This window comes from Callorhinus ursinus, unplaced genomic scaffold (assembly GCF_003265705.2).
Source record: "Callorhinus ursinus isolate GAN/ISIS: 27379988/994484 unplaced genomic scaffold, GSC_fseal_2.0 scaffold2, whole genome shotgun sequence".
Lineage (NCBI taxonomy): Eukaryota > Metazoa > Chordata > Mammalia > Carnivora > Otariidae > Callorhinus > Callorhinus ursinus.
Genome location: NW_027397064.1, coordinates 107736993 through 107755733, shown reverse-complemented (window position 1 = coordinate 107755733; position 18741 = coordinate 107736993). Strand labels below are relative to the sequence as shown.

At 34.7% G+C, this 18741-nt stretch overlaps 1 protein-coding gene across 4 annotated transcripts in view; it reads left to right on the top strand.

The window, feature by feature from the left end:
• MAP3K2 (mitogen-activated protein kinase kinase kinase 2) overlaps positions 1-18741 on the top strand; it is an 87403-nt gene that overhangs the window by 57006 nt on the left and 11656 nt on the right. For 3 of the 4 annotated variants that reach the window (XM_025857783.2, XM_025857777.2, XM_073885427.1), the window contains exons 6-15: positions 17-130; positions 518-605; positions 5307-5437; positions 6231-6310; positions 7892-7959; positions 8135-8227; positions 8962-9168; positions 10654-10802; positions 11180-11311; positions 15015-15144. In XM_025857783.2, coding sequence (XP_025713568.1) covers positions 17-130; positions 518-605; positions 5307-5437; positions 6231-6310; positions 7892-7959; positions 8135-8227; positions 8962-9168; positions 10654-10802; positions 11180-11311; positions 15015-15144 — 1192 coding nt within the window. The remainder of the gene's footprint in view (positions 1-16; positions 131-517; positions 606-5306; positions 5438-6230; positions 6311-7891; positions 7960-8134; positions 8228-8961; positions 9169-10653; positions 10803-11179; positions 11312-15014; positions 15145-18741) is intronic. The other variant, XM_073885436.1, reaches the window with a different exon arrangement.

The following is an 18741-nucleotide window of genomic DNA, read 5'->3' as shown; positions in this document are numbered from 1 at the left end:
GTTCCTTTTTGTTTAGTTGGTAATTCCATTAACTACCCAAGATGACTTGGACAAAGCTGTGGAACTGCTGGATCGTAGTATTCATATGAAGAGCCTCAAGATATTACTTGTAATAAACGGAAGTACACAGGTATGAATTGAGACTTCTTTCAATAAGAATTATAGGATTTATGCCAGTGAAAGTCAGTATATGAAACATAGTTATGTTCTATAATCATTGATACTTTTTCAGTATAATGAAATGTAAACTTATATATTGAATTGCTATAGCTTAATATCCTTGCTCTTCAAAACTATGTAGCCGAAATTATAAATAAGTATAATATACTGAACATATGAAACTAATAGAAATACTGAGAACTTGGGAAGAATTATGCTGGAATTAGAATTTCAAAGAGTAGATTTGATAAGACCTACAAATGATATAGAATATCTAGGTTGTATTTGATAGGGGAAAGGATTCTGTTTGAAGCCCCAAAGGGGAAGAATAGCATTAATCATCCTTTTTCCTTTGTAGGCTACTAATTTAGAACCATTGCCATCACTAGAAGATTTAGATAACACAGTATTTGGAGCAGAGAGGAAAAAGCGGCTTTCTCTAATAGGTAAGAATGCTAGTGTCCGAACCATAAAAAGGGCGATTTCTGTTTCTTCTCCATCCTTTAATGTAGGGTAACACCTAAACATAGCCATGATAAATAGCAGCCTACCTCTGTACTCTCTGTAATTTTTCTCAGTCAACTATGTTCTAGTTTCTGATGTTCCTTGAAAAATTATGTCAAGTGTTACAAGATTAGCAATCTCCAACTTAAATATTTGTTTTCTTTATGTATCTAGGGTATTTTAATATTTAACAAATTTAAGTAAAACCTCAAAGAGGTCTTAATTGTACAAATCGGAGGGAAGAAATTAAAATAAGTAATTCTAATATACTAAAATTAATGGATGGACTAAGTTCATAAGCCTTTCTCAAAGTTTTAGTCATTGCAGTACTATCAAAATGAATTGCTAAGAGTTTCCAGATTATTGCTTTATTAGTATTCAGTATTCGCCATTAATAATAGATTGTTAAATTTAAGCTTGTAGTATACAGAGAAACAGTGGATCCTGTGTATTGTCAGTTTTGAAGGAGGTGGCTCTAACTTCATACTACACTTAGTGTAAAACATTGATAATCTCTATTTTTATATGATAAAAAAATATTACATTGCTCAAAAACCACTGGTATAAATGTTTTTTAACAGAAAGGGCATTGAATATGATCATTAAAGACAACATGAAAACATATGTGAGGGATGGATTTGAAAGGGAAAAGTAGAAGAGGAGGTGAAACAGATGACTGGAGAGGGAGAAAGCAGAAGAGGGGGTGAATAAGAGATGTGGTTAGGAATTCAGGACCAGTAACAGGGCGCCTGGATGGCTCAGTTGGTTAAGTGATTGCCTTCAGCTTAGGTCATGATCCTGGAGTCCCAGGATCGAGTCCTGCATTGGGCTCCCTGCTCAGCGGGGAGTCTGCTTCTCCCTCTGACCCTCCCCCACCTTGTGTTCTCTCTCAAATAAATAAATAAAATCTTTAAAAAAAAAAAGGTAAGAGAAGAGGATTGTGAATAATAAAAGATTAAATTGGTGTGTGGGACTCCCCCAAAATCTGTTATTCATCTTCTGTTTTGGTCCCCCAGAAGAAGCTATTTTATGAGTACTTCCTTCTAAGTATCTGTCTTACGTAAGTCCTACTTTTGGTTTCACAAATGCTGGAAATACGAGCAGCAGAGATATGATATACAAGTAGAATAGAAATTGCTTATCTTCATTCAGATATATTTTGTTATAGTTTAGAATTTTGGTGAAAGAACATTAGGGATACCTAAATTCAAATTCCAGCTCTCTAATTAACTTGAGACCAGTAACTTTGTTCTCATCTTTAAATCATGAGATTCTTGTGGCAATAAATTAAGAGAACGCTTTTAAAGAATATTTTGCTTTTCAAACTAGAAAAAATGACTGTTACTAAGTATACATTTCTTTCTTTATTCCCTTATCACATTATAGTATTTATCATTTTAGAGTAAAAAACTGCCATTTCACTCTAGTTGCATTAAAATAAGCTGAATGCACTAGTTAAATTGACATTTTAAGTTCATTTTGAATTAAAACTACTGAATACCTCACTCTTGTCCTACTAATAAATATTCTTATTTGAGTTCAGTGCTAGCATAAGAAGAAACTGGAAATTGTAATGTAGAAAATTTTATTGGCACCTGTTTACACTTGGAATGGCTTTGATAGATATGACCATCATCTTTTTTCCTTATTTATTGACAGTTACTCTTCTTCAATTATTTTCATAAAAGATAGCTATAGGAAAAACTATCTTCGGGATGGAGTGTATGCTGGTGTGGAGGCCTTAACCAAGAATGCGTTGGGATATCCATTACCAACAAAAGTTAAGAAAAATGGGTTATCTTGAGGTATACATACCCAATAGTGGAATTACATGGTCATATGGTAGTTTAATTTCTAAGTTTTTGAGGAACTTCCATACTGTTTTCCACAGTGGATACTGTTATATTGCCACCAACAGTTCATGAAGGTTCCTTCCACATCCTTTTTCTCTACCTGGTGTTTCTTGTGCTGTTGATTTTAGCCATTCTGATTGATGTGAGGTGATATCTCATTGTGGTTTGATTTGCATTTCCCTGATGATGGTGATATTGAACATCTTTTCTTGTGTCTTTTGGTAAAGAAAATGAAATGCAAAGAAACTCGAAGAAAAACTAATGTGAAAAAATACATGCATTTCGGTATTTATTGTAGCATTATTTACAATAGCCAAGATACGGATACAACCTAAGTGTCCATGGATAGATGAATAGATAAAGAAAATGTGATGTGTGTATATATATATATATATATATATATGTATATATATATATATGTATATATATATATATAGAGAGAGAATGCTATATTACTGAGCCATAAAAAAGAATGAGATCATGCCATTTGCAGTAACACAGATGGACCTAGAGGGTATTATGCTAAGTGAAATAAGTCAGAGAAAGACAGATACCATATGATTTCACTTATATGTTGAATCTAAAAAACAAAACAAATGAATAAACAAAGCAAAAAACTGGACTAATAGATACAGAGAACAAACTGGTGGTTGTCAGGGGATTGGGGAGTTGGACAAAATAGGTGAAGGGGATTAAGAGGCACAAACTTCCAGTTATAAAATAAGTAAGTCATGGAGAATGAAAGCATAGTGTAGGGAATATAGTCAATAATACTGCAATAACATATGGTGATAGAATGCTAACTACACATACAGTGGTGAGCATTAGAATTGTCAGATCACTATGTTGTATACCTGAAACTGTTTTAACATTGTGTGTCAACTAGACTTCAGTAAAAATAAAATAAGTAAATGAAAAGAAAAATGGGTTATCAAGTAAGGAGATGAAGAAACTTCATCTAGCAGTTTTTCTTCCCTATCTCCTTTTAGTAATGAGTATATTGATCTTCTTTTATAAACAAGAGTATATGGAAGGAATAAAAATACTAGGAACAGTATGATCATAGCTGTTACAAAGCTTAAGTAAACCCCTGGCTCAGAGTTGAGTTTCTGATTATTTCAGAACCAAGTAGAAAGTTATCTTTTCTGTGCACATCTCTTGGTAATCATTTTGTTCTTTCTCCCTATCTCCTCACTAACAAATGCTGGCATATACTTACAGCGACCCCTTTTTATAAGGCAAAGCCTTTTTGCTTTAAATTTGACTAAAACTTAAATGCTTACATAACTTCCTATCTTTTTTTTAATAGTTTAATTTCAAAATATTCAGAGAAAAGGGGAGAGTTGTGTTAATAAACGTAGTGTTATTTCTATAAACTAGGTAAAAATAAAGTGGATTATTGTCTCATAAGAAATGTGATTTATTAGATGAACTGTATTAGATTTTCTCATTTTCTGAACTGTGAAGAAATTTAAATGCCCAGAATATGGCTTGTCATAAAACCTAATTTTAAAGTACCCAAGAATAAGATTCAGGATTCCAATTTGAAAACACTACTATGGCCTAAGTGATTTAAGAAGTAATCTCACTTTAGGTTTCTATGGGGTTTTTTTTATCTTTTTTATTTGCAGTTAGCCAACATACAGTACATCATTAGTTTTTGATGTAATGTTCAACGATTCATTAGTTGTGTATATCACTTTAGGTTTCTAAAGATTTTATTTATTTGACAGACAGCAAGAGGGAACACAAGCAGGGGGAGTGAGAGAGGGAGAAGCAGGCTTTCCGCTGAGCAGCGAGCCAGACGCAGGGCTCACAGTGCTCCATCCCAGGACCCTGGGATCATGACCTGAGCTGAAGGCAGACACTTAATGACTGAGCCACTCAGGCGCCCCTTTAGGTTTCTAAAGCTTAAGGAAAGGGAATGGAAAGAACATCACGGAGCTAGATGTGCATAGCATATGTTCAGTATGAGTAATTTTACCACTACAATACCCTTGCAAAGGAGGGATTTAGTCGTTTTTTGTTTGTTTACCGTACCTAAGTGCTGGCTTTATGTATTTTTTAATCTTTTTAAAATTCAAGTATAATTAACATACAGTGTTATGTTAGTTTCAGTTGTACAATTTAGTGATTCAACAATTCTGTACATTTCTCAGTGCTCATCAAGATAAGTGTACTCTTAATTCCCCTAACCTGTTTGACCTGTGCCCATACCCACCTTCCCTCTGGCAACTACCAGTTTATTCTCTAAGAGAGGAGGGATTGTGTCTTATGTTGACAGATGCAGAAAGAGGTTTGTGGGGATTGGGTAACTTTACCAAAGACATACAGTTGGTAAATAACTAGAACTGATATTTAAAGAGTCTGAGGTCTAAAGCCCACATTATTTCCACTACACTGTGATGCCTTCCATCAGTTCTGTTAAAGGATAACATATATCTAGGTACAAATGACCCTTGGAAGTTCAGAAGCAGTGGCATCTAAAAATCTTTATTATAATATCAGCCCCATAATGCAGTTGTCAGCAGTGAGAGGAACATACCACCTAATAAGTATAAATGAATATTACAGTGAAGTTAGTAATTATAGTAGAATGGGAGTTAAAAAATGTATAAATACATTTGAAGATTTATAGAAATGAATGTTTGGAGAAGTTTTACTAAAACTGGATTTCAGTAGCTAAAATTATTGGTACTGCAGTCCAGAAATCCTGTGTGTATATTTAATCGAAACAAAAATTAGTTCCCAGTTGATATTTGTAAAATTGCATAATTTTTTTCCTTTGAGGTCCCACTAGTAGAGATAGAAGCTCCCCTCCCCCAGGATACATTCCAGATGAATTACACCAGGTTGCCCGGAATGGGTCATTCACCAGTATCAACAGTGAAGGAGAGTTCATTCCAGAGAGCATGGACCAAGTAAGCAAAAGTTGGATGTCATTTTTCATTTCGTTTAAAGGGTTGTTGTCAGGATTTGTGTGGTTTGGCTGGTATCCTTTGTGTGTGTGACCTCTTCTCCCATCCCATATCTTCCCTTTTACGTGAACAAAATAGTAAAACACATAGGATAATGCCAACTAACTTATATGTGCCTGTGTGCATTCATATATAAACAAAGCTGGAATAAGGCTGATTTTCTTACTTTGCTCATGTATAAATAAATGAATGCCTTTGTTTGTAATCATGGGGTTAACATTCAGATTTTGGCATTTGAAAGATATAATAAAACTACAGATATTTAACTTTGTGAAGCTTAGGTTTGTCAACTTTGTAAAACATTTTTAAATGTTTTAATAATGGTGTCATTATTCTATTTGAGTGGGGCTATTGTTCAGTGTTCAGTAAGCAGAGTTATGTGAAATCTTTTAGCTTTTAATTATTTAGCTAATAGTCTATAGAGAAAATATTTTTCTCTTAGGAAATTTTGAAGTTACCTACCTATAAGGGATCACTACATTTAAAACATTAAAAAATTAATAACTCTGGAGGGAGGTGACTGCTATTGGATATGGGGTCTTTTGGGTACTGAAAGTGTTTTCAGATATTGAGGAGGGTTGCACAACTCTCAATATACTAAAACCCGCTAAATTGTACACTTTAAATGGGTGAATTTTATGTTATATGAATTATATCTCAATAAAGCTGTTTAAAAGAAACTGGTAACTTCTGGTTATATCATATTGAATCATGGAGGAACTCTTTATTTGTCTAGATGCTGGACCCATTGTCTTTGAGCAGCCCTGAAAATTCTGGCTCAGGAAGTTGTCCATCACTTGATAGTCCTTTGGATGGGTAATATTGATTGTAGTTTTTATTTTTTAATATATGTGGGTAAATATGTGTATATATAGCATGTTAGAGGAATGTAATTGGTACTTGTCTGTACTTAGGGCAAATGAATTTTTTCACAGTTTGGACAAATCCTTTAACCTCCTGGGGCTCAGTATCTCTATCAGATAAAATGATATCTGATTATAATGTATTTTGCTTCTTAAAATTGTATGTTTGAAGCTAAATGCAAACTTAGAATTTATGTATGTTTACTCTTAAAACTGTTGGTGGGGTACCTGGGTAGCACAGTTGGTTGAGCTTCCAACTCTTGATTTTAGCTCAGGTCATGATCTCAGGGTCGTGAGATCGAAACCATGTAGGGCTCTGTGCTCAGCGTGGAGTCTGCTTGGGACTCTCTTTCCCTCCCCCTTCCCCCCCCTCCTTCTGCATGCGTGCATGTGTGCATGCACTCTCTCAAATAAATAAATAGATCTTAAAAAAAAATACATTTAGTTTTGGAGGTTTCTTGAGTTGTTTCACCTATTCAGGATTATGTTCATTCTGGCACTAAATTATAGATAGCTTACTTTCTTGGTAATTGTGGCCCAGTATGTTAAGTGTCATTTAAAATTTAAGTACGTTTGTTTTGTGAAATAGCTGTTCAGGAATATAACCTGGGTGAAGTTGCAACTGAATTTTTTGTTATAGGTGCTCCTCCTCTCTTGGTCTCAATAAGACGGTGTTTACATATAGCACACAGAGTCCATAAAATCTTTACCTATTTGATCTCCTCTGGGATTTCTTTTTGGAGCAAATTCTGAAAATATAATTAATGCTTTATGGGAGTACACATTTAATTTTCTTTTACCTGTACACATGGAACCTTTGTGCCATGTCTACCTCAAGATAGATATTTGAAACATTTAAGAAATTCAGGAAAATAGTAATGTGAAAGCTGTCTTTGAGCACTTAATATTTGAAAGACACTGTCCTGAGCACTATGTGTACACACCCACTTGATGAGTTGGAAATTATTATCTTGTTTTTATAGATATGGAAAGTCTCAGAAAGGTGATAGGCCAAGGTTGCAACTGCTAGTTAAGTGGTAGAGCTAGGTTTGAAACACAGGTGTTTGCCAACATCCATAATTCCAAAACTTACATTTTTACTGCTGTTCCCTATGGGTTGATTTTAAAAGCCAGGCTTTTGCCTCCGTGCACCAAAGAAGTGTTAAAAAAGAAGTCTCTCTCTTTTTTTTTAAAGATTTTATTTATTTGTTTGACAGAGAGATAGCGAGAGCAGGAACACAAACGGGGAGGGGGAGGGGAAGAAGCAGGCTTCCTGCTGAGCAGGGAGCCCGATGCGGGGCTCAATCCCAGGACCCTGGGATCATGACCTGAGCCGAAGGCAGATGCTTAACAACTGAGCCACCCAGGTGCCCAAGAAGTCCCTTTCTTTCAGTTAACATTTCAGATTGAGCTTCTTTATTTTTATGTATATGTGTATATGTATAATTTCTACACATACGTACAGATACTTATATTTTAAATGTCTTATTCACATACTTTCTGTTCATTTAACATGACATTTTTTTATTTTTAGAGAGAGCTATCCAAAATCACGAATGCCTAGGGCACAGAGCTACCCAGATAATCATCAGGAATTTTCAGGTTAGACTATCTGTATTCTAAATGTTTAAATATTTATGTCATTAAACAATGCTTTGGCTGTGAGGGAGAGGGGAATTTTTTTAAAAAATGAATAAAAATGTGTAAACGTGTTTTTTATTTAAAATTAGGGATATTTGACTTTTTTATAACCTGTAACTTTCTTATTTCTCAATAGACTATGATAACCCTATCTTTGAGAAATTTGGAAAAGGAGGAACATACCCAAGAAGGTATCATATTTCATATCACCATCAAGACTATAATGATGGTAAGTTTCTGGCAGTTAGACCACAAGAACAGCTTGTTAAAGATCTCAAACATAAAATAAAAATTTTATAAAATATCATAAATAAACCATTAGAAATAAATGTGTTCCTAAATCATTTAGTTTTCTGCTGAAAACAGTTTTTGAAAGGAATTAGGTAACTAAAACTATAATAACATCTTAGGTTTATGCCAACTTACCTCATAATACTTACCTTTCCCTTAAAAGAAAAGGGGTAATTAAAAATGATATTAACTAGAAAATTACTCCTTCATGACGAAATTCATATTTGCTTTGTACTTTTAAGGAAAAAAAGTGCTACTTATAAATTTTCTAATTTTTGTTCTTATAATTGGAAATAAGAATAGATTTTCTTTTTATCCAGAAGTAAGGGAGTGCAGTGATTTTAGAATGTGTGTGTGTGTTTTAACAAAAGAGATTGTTTGAATTCATACTCAGATCCTGTTCTTCCCCACTTTTTTTTTTTACCTTTTCTCTTCCTTGTATTTTCATTTTTGACTTCATGATTCAGTGTTAAGAAGGATATTTCCTTGAACTTGAAAAGAAAATACTCTTAAGTTTAAAACATGTAATCAAATAAGCATTGCTATTTCTGTTTCTTAGCCTAGTCAAGTCTAGCCACAAGGCAGACATCTGTACTTTATGTTACAGATTTTAAATACTTTCAGTTAGAACATGAATAAAAGTTGTAAGGTAATTCTCTTTTGATTTTGTAGGTCGTAAAACTTTTCCAAGAGCTAGAAGGACCCAGGGGACCAGCTTCCGGTCTCCTGTGAGTTTCAGTCCTACTGACCACTCTTTAAGCACTAGCAGTGGAAGCAGTATCTTTACGCCAGAGTATGATGATAGTCGAATAAGGAGAAGGGGAAGTGACATAGACAATCCTACTTTGACTGTAATGGACATCAGCCCACCCAGCCGCTGTAAGTAATAGAATTTGGCACAGTGAATGTTTAGTAGAACCTCTGCAGAACTTTATAGTATTAAAAGGAATAAATACCAAACCAGTCCTCAGGGTGAGACAGACTTCTCAAAAAAGGTAAAAAGAATGTTTTTAAAGTTTGTTGGAATATCAGGTATAAGTACAGTATTACTGCTAATTACTGTAGCTGATTCTTTTCTCTTTTATTAGTAAAATTGTTACCAACTTGTCTTTTATTCAAATATGACCTTTAAGATGTAATCTAGTGGGGAAGAATGGTGTGTGGAGAAATGATTACAGTACAGTATTTAATCTAGATCTTGAATGTGGGATTCACCAGTTCAGGAGGTGATATATGCAGGAAGACATGGCATGTTCTGAGAATGGGGAATAGTTCATTTTTGGCTAACGTGGAGGAGATCTTACTTGAAACAATAGGTAAAGGACTAGAACGTAATTAAGGCCAGATCGTGGAGTATTTGGATTTTATCATGTAAGTAGTGCATACCAAGATTTGTGCTCAAAGGTATTTATTGCAGCAGTATTTGCATATTTCACATTCATCCCTTTTATGCTAGTATTGTCATATTTTACTTTTACATTCATGACCTCACACTACATTGTTGCTGTTTTTGCTTTAGACAGCTATTTTTTGAAGTAATTAAAAATAAGAGAATATCTTTTTTATATCATTCACTTTATTTCTGTAGACTCAGGAGTTTGTAGATTATAGATTATGTAAATGCGGGATTCTGTCAGGCATCAGATTCATAAAAGAATTGCTTTTAACCTTTCTTGTAATGTAACTCTGCTGGTAATGATCAGGTTTTGTTTGTTTGAAAAAGATCTTTTTTTCTCCTTTATTTCAGAAAGATTTTTCTGGGTATAGAATGCTGGGCAGTTTTTTTTTCTGTTAGCACTTCAAAGCTATTTCTCCATTGTCTCCTTCTGGCTTGTATACTTTTTGAGGAAAGGTCTGTTGTAATTCTTATCTTTATTCTTCTGTATTTATTTATAATTTATGTATGTATTTATTCTTCTTTATTCTCCCCTCTGGCTGCTTTCAAGATTTTCTCTTGTTAGAATGAGAGTGATACTCTTTCCAGCTTTCTACATTGTAAGCAGATGGAAAACTAACTACAAATATTGCTGTAATAAAGATTAGAAATAGTGCATCTGACAATCAGTGGTATCCTGGATTGAGTGAAAGATGCTATTACATTTTTAATCGGAGGGGGGAGTATAATCTCATTAGAAAAAATAAGACGTGGGATATATGAACCTTGTTTGGGTTTAGAATTCTTAGAAAATTGACTAAGGAGAAAAATTTTCAAAGTGATGATCATTGTGAATTTGGATGATCATGATTTTCGCTTGTATCCAAGTATATTCAATTAAGGATGTCACTAATGCAGTTTACTCATTTAGTCCTTAACCATTTGTGTGCCATCTGGCTGTTCCATTTTAAGAAGGTGTTCTTTTTTAGCACCTCGTGCTCCAACCAACTGGAGATTGGGCAAACTGCTTGGCCAGGGAGCATTTGGCAGGGTCTACCTCTGTTATGATGTCGATACAGGAAGAGAATTGGCAGTTAAACAAGTTCAGTTTGACCCTGATAGCCCTGAGACCAGCAAGGTAAGAATCACTGCACATGCTACTTTGTCACATTTATAAGAAGCATTTTTACTAAATAAATATAACACAGTAGAATTTTTTTTCTTAATGCAAATTATTTGCAAAACAAATCAGTCTATAATTAGATATATTTATCTACTTTGTACTGTGAATTTTTTTCTCTTTTAGTGCTCAGTTATATTCCTAATCTGATTTAGTGTTGCTTTAATATACTATCAAGGACTGTTACAAAAGTTACTATTTAGAGACTTTAAAATGTTTACTTCCTTGGGAAGTAGAAATTTCAGAATGAAACCACCTTAATGGTCCGTGAAGTTCGAATGTTCTGCTTTTACTAGCAATGCTGTAAAGACTTAACAGTGAGTTCTGTCTTTCAGGAAGTAAATGCACTTGAGTGTGAAATTCAGTTGTTGAAAAACTTGCTGCATGAGCGAATTGTTCAGTATTATGGCTGTTTGAGGGATCCCCAGGAAAAAACACTTTCCATATTTATGGAATATATGCCAGGGGTAAGTTAGTACATCCTTTGAAAATAGACATCTCTTTAAAGTCTTAGATGAGGAAAGAAAAACAACAGAACTTTAATTATAAAATGTTAAACTAGTTTAGGACATTTTGGAAGTTTTAAATTAGAGCTGGGTAATATAATTTTGTTTTCTGTCTTCATTTATATTTGTATTTTTAAACTCATTTTTATGTATTTATTTTTTAACTCACTTTAAAAAAATGCTGAGGTATACTAAAATAGGTTATAGATACCGTAGCAATCCATACTCAGATTTCCCTAAATGCTCTTAAAATAACCATAATAGCTGGTTTATCTAAACCAGGATCCAGTCCAGGACCACATGTTACCTTTAACTGTTACGTCCCTTACTTCTTTTTTACTCTAGAACATTTTTACATGACATAGGTTTGACAAAGAGACTGGGCTAGTTCTGTTGACAGTCTCATCTCATATTTCTCTAATTGCATCCTCATGGTGTTTAATTTGTTCCTTTATCCTCTTATTTCCTATAAACTCCAAGTTAGATCTGATATCTAAGTTAGATTAAGATTCATCATTTTTTATTAGAATGCATTATATATGATGCTGTGCATTTCATGTTGCATCCCATTAGGAGACATACAATTTCTGGTTGTTCACTGTTAGTGATGTGAAGATTGAATGCTAAATTAAGATGATTGACATCCGGAGTCCTCCAGTGTAAGGTTTTGTTTTTTCCTGAAGACCATAAAGTAATCTGAGCTATTAGCAATGGCACATAGAATATCTAGTTCCTGGGGTGCCTGGGTGGCTCAGTCAGTTATGTGTCCAACTCATGATTTCAGCTCAGGTCATGATCTCATAGGGTTGTGAGATCGAGGCTCGTGCCCCACATCCAGCTCCATGCTCAGTAGGCAGCCTGCTTAAAGATGCTCTCCCTGTGCCCCTCCCTCCACTCACGTGCTCGTGCTCTCTCTCTCACCCCCATCCGTCTCTCTCTGTCTCTCAAATGAATAAATCTTAAAAAAAGAGTATCCAGTTCCATTTCAACCATCTATCTAAGGGTAATCATTGCCTGAGTCAGTAGTTTCAGTAGGAGTTGCAAATTGTGACTTGCAAACTGTCATTCCTTCTATGTTATATTTAGAATTTGTAGGGTACATTTTAATACTGATTTTCAAGATGGTGGTATATTTACTCATTTAAAAACACAGGCATTCATATAATTTAATCAGTTGTATATGTTAGGAAAAGATTTGATTTATGGGTCTTTAAGTGGATTATTAGAATTATATGTTTCATGTACAAGGTTGCAGTTTAAGCTTATGGGTCAGTAAAAACTGGATTAGTATCCGATAGTCATGGCCTTAATCATCCTGTTTCACAAGACCAGCAGTTAAGTTTACTTTCTTTCTTATCATCATGAATAATTGTTTATTTCAAAGATCCTGTTGACAAAGTAAATTCGTTTTTTTTTAATTCCTTTGGAAAACAAATGGGCAGGATATATTAAATGCCATAGAAATTTTGAAGCCTTTTGACTTGGTGATTTCACAGAAATTCATTTTAAAGAAGTAATCCAAAAGAAAGAAAAAGCTGTGTACATTTGTTTTAGTATTATCTGTGATGGAAATATCAGTTCCACAGTGGAAGTAAATTATGATGGCCTTGCCCAGGAAGATTGTGAAGGCTCTGTAACAAAGTTGGTGGAAGTACTTATAATAAGATAGAGAAAAGAATATAAGATACTTTTAAATAAAGATTTTGATATTTTAAAAGTATCTGTATTTGGACAAGGACAGAAGAAACTTGAAAATGTGTTATGTTGGGATTGTGATTTTCTCTTTTATTCAGATTTCCATTACTGTTTGTGCAATAAATATTTAAATTAGAAATAAAAGAATAATTCTGAATAAATATGAATAGGGACCCAGATTGTTGAAGATAAAATTAAATGGTTAATTGGCTAGAACTGATTTACATCACAAACGGAGATGGGTAATCTTATAGATTTAGCAATCTTAAGACTAAGCCAGGTCTATTCAGGAAGAGGTGTTAGATCATGTTTCTCATTAGCTCTACTTAGTTTTGTAAGGGCAACTATCTCTTCAAAGTATAGGTTGTCATTGAAATCATTTTACTAAATTAATAATAGTTCATCAACAATCTTAAAATGAATTATACATATGCCAAGCCCAGGCATAATATGGGCCAGACATACATAATCTTAGACTTTACTGAATGTCCAAGTTTGTGAATGATGCTATATAATTTCTCTCATTAAATTTAGTATGGTGGATCTCTTTGTGCCCTAGATTTCATGCTTTGCCCAAATTGTTACTCTGTTTTTCAGTTTTCCCAAAGGTAGCATTCTCTTCCTTAGTTTATCTAGAACTACTTTCAGAACAAAACCATAACTTTATTTTCAGTCCCTGGACTAGCAGTTGATTTCTTTGACACACGCATGCGTGCACACATGCACACACACATAGTTTTCTGTTGGCACAGTACTTTGCAACCCAATCTGCTTGTTCACACTGAAGACGATTACTGTTTTTTTGGTACACAGGAGTAAATAGATGGCACTGGTGGAGCTGTTAGCAGCTATAGGCCACTGGCCCAACTGCCCAAGGTCCAGAAAAGCCTCAAGTCTGTCACTCATTTTGCAGCCTACAAGTATTTGGGGGCTTATTATTTGGACAGCTAAGTTCTAGGTGTGTTATTTTGTGTATTACTACAAGTAGAGACACAATAAATAGACTGAACAAACAAGCCACATTGACATATAGGTTCTTGACTGCCTGAGGCTTTCCACACATGTGTTTGCAAGTTCTAGTCAGCAGAATTGCATCTTGCTTTCCTTTCAGGGATTGCTCATGAATAGTGGAAACAGCAAAGGTTAAACGTGTAAAGTCTAAGGATCTACTTTCATTTGACATAGTACACCATTGGCCAGAACTCAAGGAAAGGCAGAAACATTTGGATATATTCTCTGTTTAAAAGAAAAGATTTTGTCCCTCAGGAAGCATTTTATTCCCATCTTTTAAAGTGGTGATTAGTCATCAAATTAGTATGTTGGAATCTACAGTAGGGAAGGTTTTTCAAAATTCAAGTGCCAGTGTCTCACCTCAGAGTGATTCAGCATTCTCAGAGATGGCATCTCATCTTGCCTTAAAAAACATGTAAGAAAATTTGAAATTCTTCTTTAATATATTTTTACATGTTTTGAACTAGAATGTTGAGTATGTATATAAAGGAAAAACTTTCATATGTGTTCTGATTTTTTAGTCATATCCATTCTTTCTCCTGAGAAATAAAGTAGCAGTTATCAAACAAAATAAATAAGATTCAAGTAGGGCATATTGAGAAGAGCAAGTAGGAAAAACAAAAATATATTCAGGGCAAAAAAAAGCAAGATTTTAAAAAACACGATTGCAAGGAACAAGAGATAGTTAGAACCAACTTAGTCATGGAAACAAGGGCATCAGTCAAAAAATAGTTTAAAGGCTTCTTTCAGCTATGACCATATTCTTCCAAAGTTGTATTCAGGGAATATAGTAGAGTTTATGTTAAATTAGATGGCCTGTAATGTCCTTACTGAGAATTCCTGTACTCTCCAGCTAAAGCCTCCCACTCATAAACTACAGATCCTTTTAAAAATAAAGATTTAATAGTAGTTTTCATTTCAAACCATACCATAGTTTTCTTTTTTTTTCCTATCTTAGGGCTCAATTAAGGACCAATTAAAAGCATATGGAGCTCTTACTGAGAATGTGACTAGGAAATACACCCGTCAGATTCTGGAGGGCGTACATTATTTGCACAGTAATATGATTGTTCATAGAGATATCAAAGGTAAGTAATGAGCTATTTTTTATTTCAAGTACAGTTTTTTTGTGTGAATCTGAATGAAACTAGTGACATGATTAAGAAATTTAGCATTTAAATTACTACATCTACCTTTAAAACACCTTAGGAAACAATTCTGCTTTCTCACTGACACAGTCAATATTCTGACTTGTCCTGATGTTCACATCTCTACAAGTTGGGTAGCTCATATGTGGGGGGTCCACAGAATCAGTAAAGTTCAGATGATCATGAAAATGAAAACATGTTTTCGTACATAGGACATAGGCATTAGAATATAGTGGTTAAGAGTAGGGGCCCTGACATCAGCTGACCTGATGCGAATTTGGGCTTTATCCATCACTGTGTGACCTTGGAGAAGACACATAATCTGTCTGCCTCAGTTCCTCATTTTTAAGGAGGATAATAATAGTGTCTACAAACTCGTAGGGTTTTTGTAAGAATTAAATGAGTTAATGTATATAATATGCTTAAAACATTGTATTTAGAAAACACTCAAAAGTTAGCTATGCTGATGATATACTTTATGTTGAGATCATTTTTAAAGCCATGGGAATGGATGTCATTACTTAGGGAGAGAATAAGAAGAGGGAAGAAGAGAGGCCAAGCCTGAGCTTTGATGAACTCCAACTCAGTTAAACTCACTTTTTAAAACTCAGAAACTCAACTATAAGGGAGCAGGTATGTAAGGGAAATGCATGACGTGAGACAAAAGCAGTTGGCGGAGGTGCTTCAAATTCGAGAGTGATTAAAACTTTGTATTGCAGAGTATACCCAAAGGTCTGATTCTGTAAATACTGGGTTGTGACCCACATTTAAAAATCACTTAGTAAGAATAAATACGCACACACATATATGGTTGACCCTTGAACAACACAGGTTTGAACTGTGTGGGTCCACCTATTTGTAGATTTTTTTTTTATATATAAACTGCAGTACTGTAAATGTATTCTCCTTATTTAACATTTTCGTTTCTCTAGCTTACTTTATTGTAAGAATACAGCATATAATATAATATACAAAGTATATGTTAAATGTACATTATCAGTAAGATTTCCAGGCAGCAGTAGGCTATTAGTAGTGTCACATCATAAATATGGTCATATTCAGGCCAGAGAGAACATTTCTTCCCAGTTTCTGGTGACGAACTAAAATCTGCTGCAAAATGCCCGAGCCAGATCGCTTGTATGGAGTGGAACTTGCTGGTGAGTCTGGGTGGTTGAGGACAGGGCTCATGATCTAAAAGAACTAGGAAACTTTAACCTCAAGACCTCCCCAGCTTAGGCAGACCTCACTAGTCAAGTACAAAACCTGATAGCTTAAAGAACCACATAGGGAAATTGTTTGATTGTGAATTATTCTATTAGGAATAATTTCTGTTCAAGCCAGTTTCTGTCTAGCTTTCATAATGAGAAAAGGTAAAGGAACTGAGGGCAGCAACTCCCCAGGGGGTCCTCTTCTAACCTTGCCAGAAAGAGTGATAAACGATTCTGGTAAATGAGGCTGGAAGGAAGCAGATTTAAAAGCATTACAGGGCAAATAGATTTGTAAGAGAAAAACAAGATATAAAACTGGATATGCAATATGATTTCAAGTTTGCAAAATTAAAGTACGACCTAGAAGAAAAATTTCCATATAATTAACAGTGATTATTTCCAAATGGCAGGATGAGTGATGGTTGTTTTCTTTTGCATACTTTTTACTTTTTCTGTATTTCCCAAATTTTTGTAATGTACAATTTTTATTTTTACTTTTATTTTTTTCATTGTGCAATTTTTTAAATGGTGAGGGAGAAGGAAAGATAGTTGGTTGCTTTTAAAGTTTAAACCCATGAGTTCGTAATGAAACTTAAGATAAAAACTAACTGGGTGCCTGGGTGGCTCAGTTGGTTAAGCGACTGCCTTCGGATCAGGTCATGATCTCCTGGAGTCAGTGTCAGGATTGAGGCCCGCATTGGGCTCCCTGCTCAGCTGGGAGTCTGCTTCTCCCTCTGACCCTCCCCCCTTTTGTGCTCTCTCTCTCTCATTCTCCCTCTCAAATAAATAAATAAGATCTTTAAAAAAAATTTTAAGGGCGCCTGGGTGGCTCAGTTGGTTAAGCGACTGCCTTCGGCTCAGGTCATGATTCTGGAGTCCCTGGATCGAGTCCCACATCAGGCTCCCTGCTTAGCAGGGAGTCTGCTTCTCCCTCTAACCCTCCCCCGCCATGTGCTTTCTTTCTCTCTCATTCTCTCTCTCTCAAATCTTAAAAAAAAAATAAAATAAAAATAAAAAGAATTTTAAAAAAGGATAAAAACTAATTGATCATTGTTGCTAGGGAACCAACTTGTTATTTCATAATAGGGTTCCTTTACTCTGCTTTTGTGTTACAAACTGTACTACGGAGGACTAAATACTAGATGATAGGAAACTTACCTTTATAGAAATATGTTGGCTAACAAATGAAAAAGGAGTAATAGAATAGTACCATTTTGTAACCACTAAGGAATTAACAGATATAAGTACTAGATATAAACAGTTGCTGACATCACTAAAACAGAGATAGTCCAGCATTATGTACTTCCTATTTGTAGAATAATACATCGTCTATGTAAGTAGTTTTGCTAAAGAAATTGGACCTGAATCTGATCAAGCCTCTAGATTCAGCTACTGAGTTATAGAACATATATAGGACAGATGAACATGTTAAATGACTCCTTGGGATGGAGTCAGCAAGATCTAGACCATAAGAAAGCTATAGGAAACAACTTAGATTCTTCATAAATTATAAAGAAGAAAAGAGATTAGAGGGAATTTATTAGGAAAGACTTAAAAGATATATATCAGTGAGTCTCAATGTATGGACTTTATTTGGATTCTGATTTTTTTTTTAAATGTTAAAAATAGTATATATTGGGGCGCTTGGGTGGCTCAGATGGTTAAGCGTCTGCCTTCGGCTCAGGTCATGATCCCAGGGTCCTGGGATGGAGCCCCACATCGGGCTCCTGGCTCAGCGGGGAGCCTACTTCTCCCTCTCCCTCTGCCTCTCCCCTTGCTCATGCTCTCTCTCTCTCTCTATCTCTGTGTCTCAAATGAATAAATAAAATCTTTAAAATAATGCTAAAAGATAGTATATATTTAGTAATACTGAGGAGTTATTGTCCATTCTCTTAGGTGTAATAAGTTTATATTTTAAAGACATGTAGTAAATTGTTTGTTGATCATAATGTGTTGAATTTGCTTCAGATAATTTGAGAGGGTGGAGGGAGTGGCTAGCAGTTGTCCTGATGGTTGTTGCGGCTGGGTTATGGGTACATACACTATCCTGTCTGCTTTTGTATGTTTGAAAAGTCTCCTTAAAAGCTTTTAATGTAGTTAAAATGAGCTTTAAAAAATTAAAAGTTATTTTGGGAGCTTGGCTATACATTTTCTCTTCATACCTTCATATGAGTAGGCATTGGTTCACCACTGGTGATTATTTCATGGCTCTCCCAGTCTGTGACCTGCCCAGGACTGTTCCTTACCAGCTCATAGACAGAAAAAACTAGTTTGTTTGTTGTCCTTCCTTTGGCTAAATATTTTACAGGCAATGGCTTTTTTGACAGAA